Source organism: Mytilus galloprovincialis, chromosome 3 (genome assembly GCF_965363235.1).
Source record: "Mytilus galloprovincialis chromosome 3, xbMytGall1.hap1.1, whole genome shotgun sequence".
NCBI lineage: Eukaryota > Metazoa > Mollusca > Bivalvia > Mytilida > Mytilidae > Mytilus > Mytilus galloprovincialis.
The window spans coordinates 63,912,868-63,926,907 of NC_134840.1; the positions used below are offsets into that span (position 1 = coordinate 63,912,868).

The following is a 14,040-nucleotide window of genomic DNA, read 5'->3' on the forward strand; positions in this document are numbered from 1 at the left end:
GTTGGAATATTACAATGTTAGAACATACTCACCCCTTCTCGTCCAATGAAAACTCAGTTTTTTCCCCTGTAATTTTCATAGTACATGGTTTTCCATGCACTATGAAATGCTATACATGAATGACTTTTCATTGTCAGTTAATTATGAAAGTGAACTCTTAATAACTGCACTAACGAAGTGTACAAGCCCCTGAGCCCTATCGAAGTGTACAAACCCCTGAGGCAATTTCCATGGGAAAAGAGCCTACTGATTAAAGATGAAAGAGCAAAGTTTGAACAAAACATTTTTAATTTTGCAGATTTTCATGCATTTTTAACGGTACACATATATAGAATAAACAAAAACAATTTGGGTAAGGATGTAGGTAAAATAGTATTTATTTGATTTATATACCTGAAATTTGAGGGATTTTTTTTCTTTCAGGAAAACAATGTCAGACTGCTGATATATAAAGCAAAACATTTTTTTGGAGAAACACAAAAACATGTAAATTTATCAATGAAAAGAAAGCATTTAATGTTGAATGGTCTGATTATAAATATTTATACAGAGAGTCTTTTTTTTATTTATAAACAAAAAGTCAAATTTCAAAAAAGGGGATTTATATAACATTGTGTTGCTTTTTAAAATAAAAAAAAATCTCAAAATATATAAGTATTAAATTTTACCTTAAGGAGAAGAAAAATAATTTATCCATTCGGTCCTCACAAACTATGTCCGAGCTTTTTCATTCCATCCATTGAAATGATGATTACCTATGTTTTACATTTAGTTCATTATAAAAAGTGAACTCTTATTTAGGTTGGAATATTACAATGTTAGAACATACTCACCCCTTCTCGTCCAATGAAAAGTCAGTTTTCCCCTGTAATTTTCATAGTACATGGTTTTCCATGCACTATGAAATGCTATACATGAATGACTTTTCATTGTCAGTTAATTATGAAAGTGAACTCTTAATAACTGCACTAACGAAGTGTACAAGCCCCTGAGCCCTAACGAAGTGTACAAACCCCTGAGGCAATTTCCATGGGAAAAGAGTTACTGATTAAAGATGAAAGAGCAAAGTTTAAACAAAACATTTTTAATTTTGCAGATTTTCATGCATTTTTAACGGTACACATATATAGAATAAACAAAAACAATTTGGGTAAGGATGTAGGTAAAATAGTATTTATTTAATTTATATACCTGACATTTGAGGGATTTTTTTTCTTTCAGGAAAACAATGTCAGACTGCTGATATATAAAGCAAAACATTTTTTTGGAGCAACACAAAAACATGTAAATTTATCAATGAAAAGAAAGCATTTAATGTTGAATGGTCTGATTATAAATATTTATACAGAGAGTTTTTTTTTTTTTTTTTTATTTATGAACAAAAAGTCAAACTTCAAAAAAGGGGATTTATATAACATTGTGTTGCTTTTTAAAATAAAAAAATCTCAAGATATACAACTATTAAATTTTACCTTAAGCAGAATAAAAACAATTTATTCATTCGGTCCTCACAAACTTTGTCCGAGCATTTTCATTCCATCCATTGAAATGATGATTACCTATGTTTTACATTTAGTTCATTATAAAAAGTGAACTCTTATTCAGGTTTGAATATTACAATGGGAGAGGATACTTTTGTAAGGTCACTCGAAAGTGTGAATATGTTCTAAATTAGTCAGAAAATACTTGGTCATGTTTTATGAAGGTTTAGGCCCTCGGCTTCGCCTTGGGCTTAAATCTCCATAAAACATGACCAAGTATTGTCTAACCTATAATTGTATTTTAAATTGAATTGATATAACATTTGGTATCCGAATTTATATTTTAATCATTTATACTGAGAGCTTATCACCAGAACATTTGTTATAGCCGGAACCCTGGTATATACTCATGGAATATCAGTTGGCACCACTGGAGTTAAACAAGCAACGATGGCATAACAGATGCTTGTTCCCCGTCATTATAGGAAAGCAGACAATGTAAGCCTGATTTGTCTAATTCAAAACTAAAATGTGTACTGCTTCAATGTGTATTTTTTTCAATGTATGACTAACAATAATATCCAGTTGTTTTTGCTATAATTCGAAAGGGGCAATACCTTTTTATGTTAACCTGTTTTTGGCCTTTTTCAAGGTATTGTTAACTGTTATCTGAAATTCAAACTGTAAACTGTTTTCAACCCACTGTGTTAACTGTTATCAGCATTTGTGAATTTGCTGTTAAAATTTTAAAATTGTCCCCCTCTTCGAAATCAGAAAATATTCTAAAACGACTTTAACCAAGCTAACTAAGATTTGTATTATCATAAGTCTGGAACAAATACTTTTGCTAAATGTATAAGCAATTATACTATATCTCGCTTAGCAGTTTAATTCCAAAATTGGAATTATGAGAATAGTTTGACCAGGGAAAAGCAGCTTCCTTTATTATTTTGGACTTTAATATAAAATTCTCAATTTTGATATTTTAGACTTTAATTTTCTGTGTTTTATAAATCATTTTATTTTATATTTTCAATTCTTTTTTACGTTTCATATACCGGACTCAAATCAACATGCTTTGATATGCAATTTAATTCTCAGTTTGGACATTGAGTGACATGTTTTAGTCTGTTAGCTATTTAGTGACATTTTACATTTTCATAATTATATTTTTTCAAATATCATAATCAGATAAGTAAATTAACTTTATTCTTCGAGTTCTAAAAAAAAGTTTAATCTTTGTCTGTGACCAATATTACTCAAATTAATTGTTATTTGTTATGTCTATATTTGACATTATTTGTCAATTCAAATGTAATTTTGATAAGCAAGATTTGAGCTCTTGACTTTACACTGAATACAGCCCATCTGTGATAAAGTATTCCATGCTGACTTATTAATTTATTCATCGCTAATTCCAGAGTATCAGTAGTTAGTTTTCACTAGAGCATTCGTTCATATTGTGATCAGGTGAATCACACAAGTTTCAGTAACAAGAGGCTCTTTTCAGGCTCTTATTACACAACTTCACAACCCAGTCGCCCAGTTTCCCCGGTGACAATAGGATCATTTCGTCGTATATATGTTTGTCTCTTATTTCGTTTACATAAATAAACGAAAAATAGAATTAATGTAAAAAAAAATACATGTATGAAGAACGTAATTCGTCTATATTAACCAGTGGATAAGTATCATGTCATCCATGTAAATAGATTTAAATGTACATTGTAGTTCATAATCGAAAGATTACAAATCTTATCATAACCAAACATAGTGAGAGTAAGAGTTTATATTTATACTATTTCCCCAATTACAGGTGATAGATTTTTGAGGATAACAATAGAAAATCGAAGTGGCACATGACCCTGTACATAACATTTTAGATAAACTTGTCGATACCATATCAAAATGAACAGAACAATTCTTTCCCTGCGGATAACGGATGGATTAGAGTCTACTAAGGTAATCTTTAAGATTTATTCATATGTAAACATATAGAAAAGCATACTTTATTATCTTATATAACATTATATAACATTAGTTTTATAGTTATCGTCATACATGACCAACTTAAGAGACTTGATAAATGTTGTTCCATTAAATGTCAAATTTATTTGAATCTTTTAAAATAAGAATTTCCTACTATACACTATAAACGCATATATGTATATCCATTGGTGGATCCAAAAGGGGGGGTCCGGGGATTGAGACCCCCCTTTTTTTGACCGATCAATGCATTTGAATGGGGACATATAGTTGGAACCCCCCCCCTTTTGTTCTGGGTTGGGAACCCCCTTTTTAAAATGGCTGGATCCGCCCCTGATATCTACTGTAATTTAAGTACCGTTTTATTAAATGGCTAACAGCAACAACAAAATCTTTATATAAAATGTAAACTTAACTTTACCCATGGTATTAGAGATGCGCTTGATAGAAATTGACCATATGCAAATGTATATAAATACATCTGTTAATTTTTCGAGTTGACAAAATCTCCATGTATATGCAAACTTATATTTTATGCCCCACCTACGATAGTAGAGGGGCATTATGTTTTCTGGTCTGTGCCTCCGTTCGTATGTCGTACCGTCCGTCCGTCCGTCTGTGCCTCCGTTCGTCCGTCCGGTTAAAGTTTTTGGTCGAGGTAGTTTTTGATGAAGCTGAAGTCCAATCAACTTGAAACTTAATACACATGTTCCCCATGATATGATCTTTCTAATTTTAATGCCAAATTATAGTTTTGACCCCAATTTCATGGTCCACTGAACATAGAAAATGATAGTGCAAAGTTCAGGTTAAAGTTTTTGGTCAAGGTAGTTTTTGATGAAGTTAAAGTTACATCAACTTGAAACTTAGTACACATGTTCCCTATAATATGATCTTTCTAATTACATATTAAAGTGTTGACCCCAATTTCACGGTCCACTGAACATAGAAAATGATAGTGGGAGTGGGGCATCCGTGTACTATGGACACATTCTTGTTTTTTTTGGAAGTTGTCTTGATATCCGTGTACTATGGACACATTCTTGTTTTTTGGAAGTTGTCTTGATATAAGAACCCTCCATATAGATTTTGTTTATCCGACGCAGCTCATAATTAACATTAATTCTGAAAATTGTTCATTGTTTCTCTAAAATAACAGCTATAATACAATTTCTTTCTTTTTTCCCTTACCTTTCGTTTAGATAAATTGGTACAATGGATCCCAGCGTTAATACAGAGAAAACAGACATCATGAAAAAAGACACAAAAAACAACGTCCACAATAACTGGCGACGATTTATTGTGGGTCCGATAATAGTCTTTTACACTTTTGTTTTCCAAGCAATATTTACCATAACATCGCAATATGCATTCTACATCCTTCAGAAACAGAAATTTGCCAATAAGACTATGGACACTTCTCAAAACAATCGATCAGTATGCGTGCAAAATAAATCTTTAGAAATATTTCACGAAATGGAGGAAATTCAAAAGGAGGTTGCGACATGGAACGTTTATTGCAACTTGGGAACTGGAATACCGTCTTTTGTGGCTGTAATTTTAATAAACTCGTACAGTGACAGAATCGGGAGGAAGAAAGCTTTCTTGATTCCGATTTGTGGAACGATAATAAATGCTTCATTCTGCGCAGCTGTTGCGTATTTTGAAATAAGTATTTACTATATACCAATAACATTATTCCTTGAAGGACTAAGTGGGGCATGGATAGGAATGATACACACTGGATATGCCTATGTAGCCGATATTTCAGAGGCTGGAAAGTCAAGGACACTAGCCATGGCTACACTAGACATTTGTATAGGAGTCGGAATGGTAATGGCTCAATTAGTAGTTGGATATTTGATACACTGGACTGGTTTCTTCATTCCGATGATAACTATAGACGCTTGTCTTGTAGTGTCCTTCATTCTGGTTCTTATGTTACCAGAAACAGTTCAAGCTGCACCAAAAGAGAAAATAAGCCCAGTGGAATATGTCAAAAATGTTTTCGAATTTTATGTAAGTCCAGAATTAGCCGGGAAAAGATGGAAATATATTATCTGTACAACAGTATTTTCATGCTCCATATTAGCATATTTTGGAAGAATTTCAGTAGAGACTGTATACCAACTGAGTTCCCCATTCTGCTGGAATTCGGTTCAGATCGGTTGGTTCGCTGCTCTCAGAAGTTTACTTCAATTTATGATTGGAATGGGTCTAGTAAAACTTCTACAGAAAGGTTTCTCTGATGAAATGATTGGTTTTGTTGGAGCACTGACGTCAGCTGGGTCGTCTGCATTGGAGGCTTTGGCTTACAATGATTGGATGATGTATTTAGGTATGTATACTACTGAAATGGTGTCAGTAACATGTGCTGTTAGTCTTTTGAATATATATAAAAAAAAACAAGTAGCCGAATAAAACGGATAAGTCGGTATGTCATGATTTATACAAGATTTCAAAAAGTACTAAATTATCAACATAACTAGGGTTTTTTGTTGTATATATGTATATGACATGTTTAAAGCAATCTATGTGTCGATTAGCAACAAAAAAAAAAGTCACTGAAGTGCAACAAAAAAATACAACGACAATTCAACACACATGTAAACCACGAATTCGAAACTGAATGTAATGTCTTATTCAGAAAAAAAAAACTTTTTTAAGTACCAAAACAAAACAGAAAAAAGAAAAGCATGACTTTTTATTGCCAGTCCCCATACCCTTAAGAAAGTTCAGATGAGCATTTCAAAGGCTTGTGTACAAGTTTAATCAAGCCATACGTACATTTGCGTTACAAGTCTTGCTTGTTCCAAAATTTTTTTAACAAAAAGTGATAAAATGTGAATATCCCTTTTTTTATTTTTTCCTGAAGAATAACCAAATAATTATCTATTACAGTTCCAGCGGTTGGTATAACAGCTGTCCTACCCCAGCCAATGATGAGAGGTATCATGTCAAAGATGACGCCCATGGAAAAACAAGGTAAGAAATAGAAAAACGTATATAACACATGTGTAAAGGATCACATTTTTTTTTACAATCTGCACTAACCATGCTAACTGAACGCCGAAGAAAAGCGTGTATTTTATAATCCGTGTGTTGATAAATAGGATATGTTGTTTTATACAAGGAAATCATACTTATGGTCAGATAAAGACATTTATCTTTACACAAACATGTCCTTATGTTAATAAATAGTTTATAAATAGGTTAATCTGGGAAACTTATAATGATATATGTTCCGTCTTTCTGGTTTGATATATATATAATTGCTTTCTAATAAAAAAAAATGTTATTATTGTTCAATGAATGCCAATGTAAAGGATAAACAAAAACTAAAACTTCACTAAATACTACTTTGTAATTCTGTTTCCAGGTGCCATGTTTGGAGGATTAGCCGCCATGGACATAGCGTTCAGCATGATAGCAGCAGTAACTGCTAACTCGATATACTCCTCTACCCTATCTATATATAGAGGCATTGTATTCTTTGTTCTATCATCTTACGATGCGATAGGAGCATTTTTGATATTGTAAGTAAAACAGTTTTAAACGTCATTTCGGTTAGTCTTGACAGACAAATGTAATTCATCCGCTTAACAAGAGAGGTTCAAATCTGTTGCATAGTTTTCGAGCATAATATATACATTTAGGTTCAAGAATGAATACAGTAGACCGAGTTTAATTACTCTTCTAAAATTATATGAAAAGTATTTCTTCAGATTTTCTAGTTAGGTTTTGCTCGAGATTTTTGTCTTTAAATGGTCAGTTGCATCTTCGTCGTTTGTTATTTTGTTGTTCACGTTTCACTACTGTGACCTCGTGTAATGTATTTAGATGAACTGGTAACATAACGAAGATTTCCCTACATAACAAACGGTATTTTAATAAAGTTGCGCGTGATTGTACTTTTCAGCATCTGTTCTCAGGTCAAGTATGGTCCCTAGTACTAAGATGTCCTACCAAAGTCAGTTTCACGGTGAACAACTGTAAACCAATTACTGACAACTGAAACTCGTGCATAATCTTGTTATTTAGACCATGCATTTACCCCCCCCCCCTTTTTTCCTTTCTAAAAATCAAAGAGCTGAAAGCTCTGAAGAAAAATGACGCCACTGTCTCTAATATTGGGATAGTTTTTATGCAAGTCTTGATTTTCACATACCGGAATTAGTTTAACAATGCAACATGTATCGTAAGCATATAATTGATATTCGTATATATGTGTGTGTGTGAAGTGAAGGTGACAACTGGCTGGTTTTTTAAGACAAATGAATAGGTCAAGACTACCTGAATTGTACAAATAAATACCGTAGAAAGGCTTGTTTATTTCTCACTGGTACATAGTCTGAATCCGGGTCCGTTCGCTTCCATTCACGTTTGCGCCCACTCATGTTCACCCCCTTTCACTTTCACACCCTACATGTTCGCATCCAATCTTAATTGGTTTTGTGTTTAATAACTCTGTAAGCAAGTGTTTTCTTATAAGTATAATTGTTGTCATTGTCTCAAAATAAAGTGAGACAGCATTTTTTTTTTGTGTTGAATAAATCTTAATCATGTTTTGCATAGCGTATTGCTAAAAATAATAATAATCCTTTCTAAATAAAGTGGTATTTTGTCAATGTTTTATTTTGTGTTGAATAACTCTTAATCATGTTTTGGTAAGTGTATTGCTATAACTTTGTTTCATTGACTTGTTTCAAAATGAAGTGAGATTCTGACTATGTTTTTTTCTGTGTGTTGAATAAATTTTATCATGTTTTGGTTATATTAGTGGATTGCTATATTTTGGTTTCTATGTTTTATTGTTTCGTTGTTTCAGATCAAAGGGACCAAGCTGTTAAAAACAATTATCTTTTGTGTTTTTCCTTTAAAATCTTCAATGTTTTACTCATACCAAGCTATAAATACATTCAGTATTTACACCAAAGCAATTTAAAACAACAACCATGATTTTCCAATTATTCAACTTGAATTTGAATTAAAATTGGGCGCGAATGAGTAGAGTGCGAACAGACCTAGGGTGCGAAAATGTATTGGGCGCAAACAGACCTGATACCACATAGTCTGAACCCCCTTCTCCCACAAAATATTAAGTAAATAATCTTTTTGTTACTGTTATCAAAGGTCTAATGAAACTCAGATAATTTCAAACATTTGTCAAAGAATTCTAGTCAAACCGGCACCTAGTTAAATTGGCACCTGGACAAATCAGCACCTGGTTAAAATCGACACCTGATATAGTCAATTCGTCACCCATGTTAAATATATATTTTTAACAGTATTTTAAGCAAAAAGAGTAAAAATAAGAAAGGGGTTGCCAGAATTTTTTCAGTATTTAAGCAAAAAGTGTTAAATACTAATTTTCACATTTTTGGGTGTTCATGTACATTTTGTATATATTTATTTTTCTCAACTAAATGACTTTTTTGGTGTATTTTTAATGATATATATATATATGAGTAGTCCAAATAATTATTACGTCTGGCAAGGCTTTTTTAATTTTAATCTGGAACACCTTCCTATGACCGCAAGGCTATGTTAATTTTTTTCTGGGACGCCTTCCTACGAACGTCATAAGAAGGCGTCCCAGAAAAAAATTAAAAAAGCCTTGCCAGACGTAATAATTATTTGGACTACTCATATATATATATATCATTAAAAATACACCAAAAAAGTCATTTAGTTGAAAAAAATAAATATATACAAAATGTACATGAACACCCAAAAATGTGAAAATTAGTATTTAACACTTTTTGCTTAAATACTGAAAAAATTCTGGCAACCCCTTTCTTATTTTTACTCTTTTTGCTTAAAATACTGTTAAAAATATTAAATATTAAAAAAGACGTCATAATTATTTGGACTAATACATGAGATATTGGATATTTTTCTGCATTATTTTAACCAGTTGAGCATTTAACAGGATTGTTGGCTTAATGCTGTTTAAACTTTACTGAAAAAAAAACACCTTAAATTTGCTAATTATTTGGCATGAAAGTTTGATTTATTGAAAGGGACTCGTAGTTTTCCATTTTATTTTAATAATTGTCTAATTGTTAAAACAACAGCTTGGGTAAGGGCTTCGTTGTTTACCTTTATACACAACAACATATTCACTTTCGTTTCGTTGTTTACCTAAATACACAACAACATATTCAGTATGTACTTGGTAACAGTAATTAATTAATTGAATAGAAAATATTATAACAAATATTATTGGATGCCGAATTGACGTCAAATAGGTGCCGATTTGACTAGATGCCAATTTAACCAGGTGCCGACTTGACTTGTACGTTTCAATTCCTCTGCGATCGTTTGCGGTATTTTCTTGAGAAAACCTATTTTCCATCATCAAAGAGAAGAAGAAACTGCTTTAAAATGATTCTGGAACGCTTCATGATTGTTAAAATAAGTTTAATTCACTCAAAAAACAATTTTAAAACTTGCGATGTTAAAGCACGTTTAAAAGAAGAAATTAACCGGTGAGAGAGGAAATCCGTACATGACAGTTATCACTATAGTACGACTTTGAAAGTAAAACAGTTCAATCCTTTTGTAAAACAGTCTTTAATATACCTATCACATTAATGTTTGAAGGGTCTTAACCTTATTCAAACCATATAAGTCGGTACGAAACACCAAAACGGAATGAACAATAACCGATTACGTTTTGTAGTTTACAAATTCTAAACTGGTTCCCGTCAAACTACAACACTTTGTTCGAGTGTAGTGGAATACAAGCAGAAACCAGTTAGTTTGTAAAATAGTAAATATGAAACCGAGTGTAAACTGGTTCCTGACTGATTACTACACAATGATCATGCATAATGATAACACAAGCAGATTCCAGTTTGTATGGAAAATAGTAAATACGAAACCAAGCGCGGTAGGCAGAGAAATGTAATGAAGTTCAGGTCGGCAGTAATGGAACAATGACTGCGTCATTTTCCAAAAAAACCGTACTATATGAAGCAAAAAATACGTTTGTGGTATAAATTGTAGGATATAACATTAGAGAAGCCATGATTGCCCAACTTCAACCACTACTAAACAAAGGGTCAATGGACCCACACAAAAAAAATAACTAATAGGGCCATGCATATATGTCAAATGTATGAATTGATTTTGGGAGTAAAGGGATTAAAACTTTCTGTATGTTTTGGTCGATATATTTTATACATGTGGTGCTTCATTAATTAGCTTACATACTATGACCCCTCAGGTTATCTAAAATACTAACAACTCTGCCCTTGTCAAACAAAGGTTGCAGATAAACATAACGAAACTTTATCATCCATTGTCTAATATCGCACATAGCTGACCTTTAACTGCTTCAGACCAGACTAGGTCAATTAATAGTAATCAGCTGATAACCTTATTGTGATAGCATACATCGATCACTGTTTAATTAATAATATAGATAACTTTTCAAAATACGTTTACCCTGGCACATGTTATTACGATGTCCGAAGTCAGATCCCTCAGTGGTTGTCTTTATTTTTTTATTTTTTATTGTTGTACTTTTAAGAATGAGGTATTAATTTAAGACCTATAGTCTCGTTAAATATTTACAGAGTTGACTCAAGGCAGTTCAGACCTTTTCGATTGTATGGAGGCTCATCTTATTGTTAAAGACGACATTTTGTTGTCTTTACTGATTAATGTTGTTGACACAGTCTTTGTCTGAAGAAAATTGAAAAAGCCGGAAATATTATATCAAGGATCAGGGCCTGAGAAAGGCATATGCAATATTGAAGAATATTACTAGAATATGTCACTTATGTAATTTGTTGTGTACACCTATTTAAAAAGTGTTCTTTTAATATCTACCAATACGTGAGATTAGACGTAATGGTAAATTGTCGAATTTCACTTGGTTCGTGAAGCTTGCATGTGATGTTCACACTCGTTATTGGATATATCATAAGATGGTCCGGGCACTGCTAGACTCCAAAGATACTGTGTGAAGACGTTTATGAATTGTACCACATTGATGATCCAAAATACAACTTTGATACCTTACATTTTTTTTTTTATCAAGTCATGCTGAAAATGGTCCATGACTGAGAAATCAAAACATTATGAAAATGATCATAGTTAACTTTATATTACCATACTACTTTAATTTATTTTTTTAGGATACTTTACATTGGATCATACAGGACTAGCAAAGGCACAGCAGCAGAGAAAGAATACCTCATCTCATCATAAACAAGATTTCTCGAGACTTTACAAGATTTATTTTTTTGCATAATCACAGTATTCAGGAATGGAGATAGATATGATTTTTTGCCCTTGATGTAATATTACTTATTTTATTCTGTCATAGCATGTAAACGTTGATTGAATGTGATTGCAGCTATTAACTGTAACTTTGAATATGATATAAAACATTGTTTGGAAATATTAAAGATAAAATTATAATGTGGAAATAGTTTATATGTGCATATAGAAACAAAGGCATAGTAGCAGAGAACGAATACCTCATCTCATCATAAAAAAGATTTTTTGAGACTCTACGGGTGTTTTTGCATAATCGCAGTATTCAGGAATGAAGATAGATATGAGTTTTTTGCCATTGATGTAATATTATGTGCTTCTGACATAGTATGTACACGTTGATCAGATATAAATGCAACTATTAACTTTAATTTAAAATATGATATTAAAATATTGTTTTGAAAATATTAAAGATAAAATTATATTTTGGAAATATTTAATATGTACAAGTTTAAATGTTCTGGGCTGTTTGAGTTAAATATAATAATTGCTTGGTCTATAACATTGAGGATATTGTCTTATTCAAAGAGAGGAGCTGCATTTCAAGCCTTTTGAAATTGATAACAAATCTGGATAAATAATCAATCCATTGGTTCCTTGTGGTTTGCTTGATATCCAGTGGCAATTATTTCATGCATGTTCAGAAAGAGAATAAAAACCATTGACCAGGATGAAGTTTCACTGCCAAACAAAAAAGGAGGGGGGTTTATACTCACCGTCACCATTATAGGGACAGAGCGTATCTTGCAATCTTGTCACCTACAGACCTCTCCAAGACCTTGTGCAGGGGTTCCTTAACATGCCGATCAGGACATTTTCTGTGCACAAGGCATCAAATATGATAATTTCGTTTTAGTTATGGCTACATACTTAATAATATATCCAGCATAGGAAAACAGATATGTCTCTTAGAATGGGACAAAAGACCAAATTTGTCATTGCATGATCACAGCAAAATGAAAGCCCCTTTTTGGCAAAAGTTAACTAGCACATGGGATATATCTTTTCGTTGTTTGTATTGATGGGTTGTTGTTTCATACATCACAACCCTTATTCTCTGTGTACATGCAGCTTGAGATTAAATTATATACGAGCAAATAGGTTCTTACAAAAAGATATTTGACTCAAGCCTACACATTTTAATAAGACATCTTTATTGTGAGGCAAAAGTTGAAAATGAACTGACAGTTCCATGGCATAAAATGTAAATGAATTGCTTCGCTGAGCGCAGCTTGATACGACCGCAACGGTCCAACCCTGAACTGTTGGGGCAAAAATGAACACACTGTTCACGCTTGATACAGGTCTGAATTTGGAATGTGATTAAATATTTGACACATTGTCCCCCAAAAAAATTCTTTCCCTCAAGATACAGTCATAATCTCAATTCTAATTTCTAATGGAGATGCAACAATAATTACCCATTTAAATACATCATAAAAGTCTTAAAATAGAAAAAATAATATTCCTTAATCAGTATAAATTTATAAGTTAATTGACAGCTAATCACCTTAAGTCAATACAACATTTCTTTATACATAATTTTAAAGCAGTTTAAGGGAGATAATTCATAAATATGTTTGGATAACCTTAATATATTTGGATTACCTCCCTCACACTGCTTTAAAGTTGTTTTTAATAATTGTACATTGACCAAGAACCACTTGTTTTACCTCTTTTTCTGCCCCTAATTCCTAAACGGTTGGAGCCATAACCCCTCCAAAGCCAATCTAAACCATCCCTTTGTGGTACAATTTCAGAGAGATCCATACACTTAAACATAAGTTATTGTCTGGAAACTAGAAAAATGCCTTTTTGGGCCTCTTTTTAACCACTAATTCCTAAACTGGTAGGACCATAACCCCAAAAATCAATTCCAAACTTCCTTTTGTGATTTTAAACCTTGTATTTAAATTTCCTAGACATCTACTTACTTAAACTAAAGTTATTGTCCGGAAACCAACAGTCTTCAGAACAACGACAACATAATACCAATATACGACCACATTTCTTTTTTGCAGTCAAATAAAACCAAGAGACAAATAACAGTACACAAAACACAAAGTTCTCATCAACAGTATGTTGCTAATTTCAATATGAATATATAATCATTAAAATAAGTCAATTTTGGCCTTAAAAAATCCCATGTCTAGCTTGTAACAGATATGAAAGACACTCTTCAAATAATTACTGATGTTTGGCTGATTTATGGTTTTGATCAAATAATATTTTAATGAGAATATTCCGAGCGGTGATCTTTTTTATGGTCACCTTAGTGTTCAAT

General features: G+C 32.2%; 1 protein-coding gene across 2 annotated transcripts; it reads left to right on the forward strand.

The window, feature by feature from the left end:
* Window positions 1-1,839: 1,839 nt before the first annotated feature.
* Window positions 1,840-12,180, forward strand: LOC143068617 (lysosomal proton-coupled steroid conjugate and bile acid symporter SLC46A3-like). 2 transcript variants are annotated; one of them, XM_076242815.1, is made up of 6 exons: window positions 1,840-1,979; window positions 3,298-3,443; window positions 4,670-5,805; window positions 6,369-6,452; window positions 6,847-7,003; window positions 11,615-12,180. In XM_076242815.1, exons 3-6 carry the CDS (start codon window positions 4,683-4,685, stop codon window positions 11,685-11,687), a joined length of 1,437 nt encoding a protein of 478 aa, XP_076098930.1. In that variant the 5' UTR covers window positions 1,840-1,979; window positions 3,298-3,443; window positions 4,670-4,682; the 3' UTR covers window positions 11,688-12,180. The 2 variants fall into 2 exon arrangements, with proteins under 2 accessions (XP_076098930.1, XP_076098931.1); XM_076242816.1 differs by lacking the exon at window positions 1,840-1,979 and having other exon boundaries at window positions 3,234-3,443.
* Window positions 12,181-14,040: the final 1,860 nt, after the last annotated feature.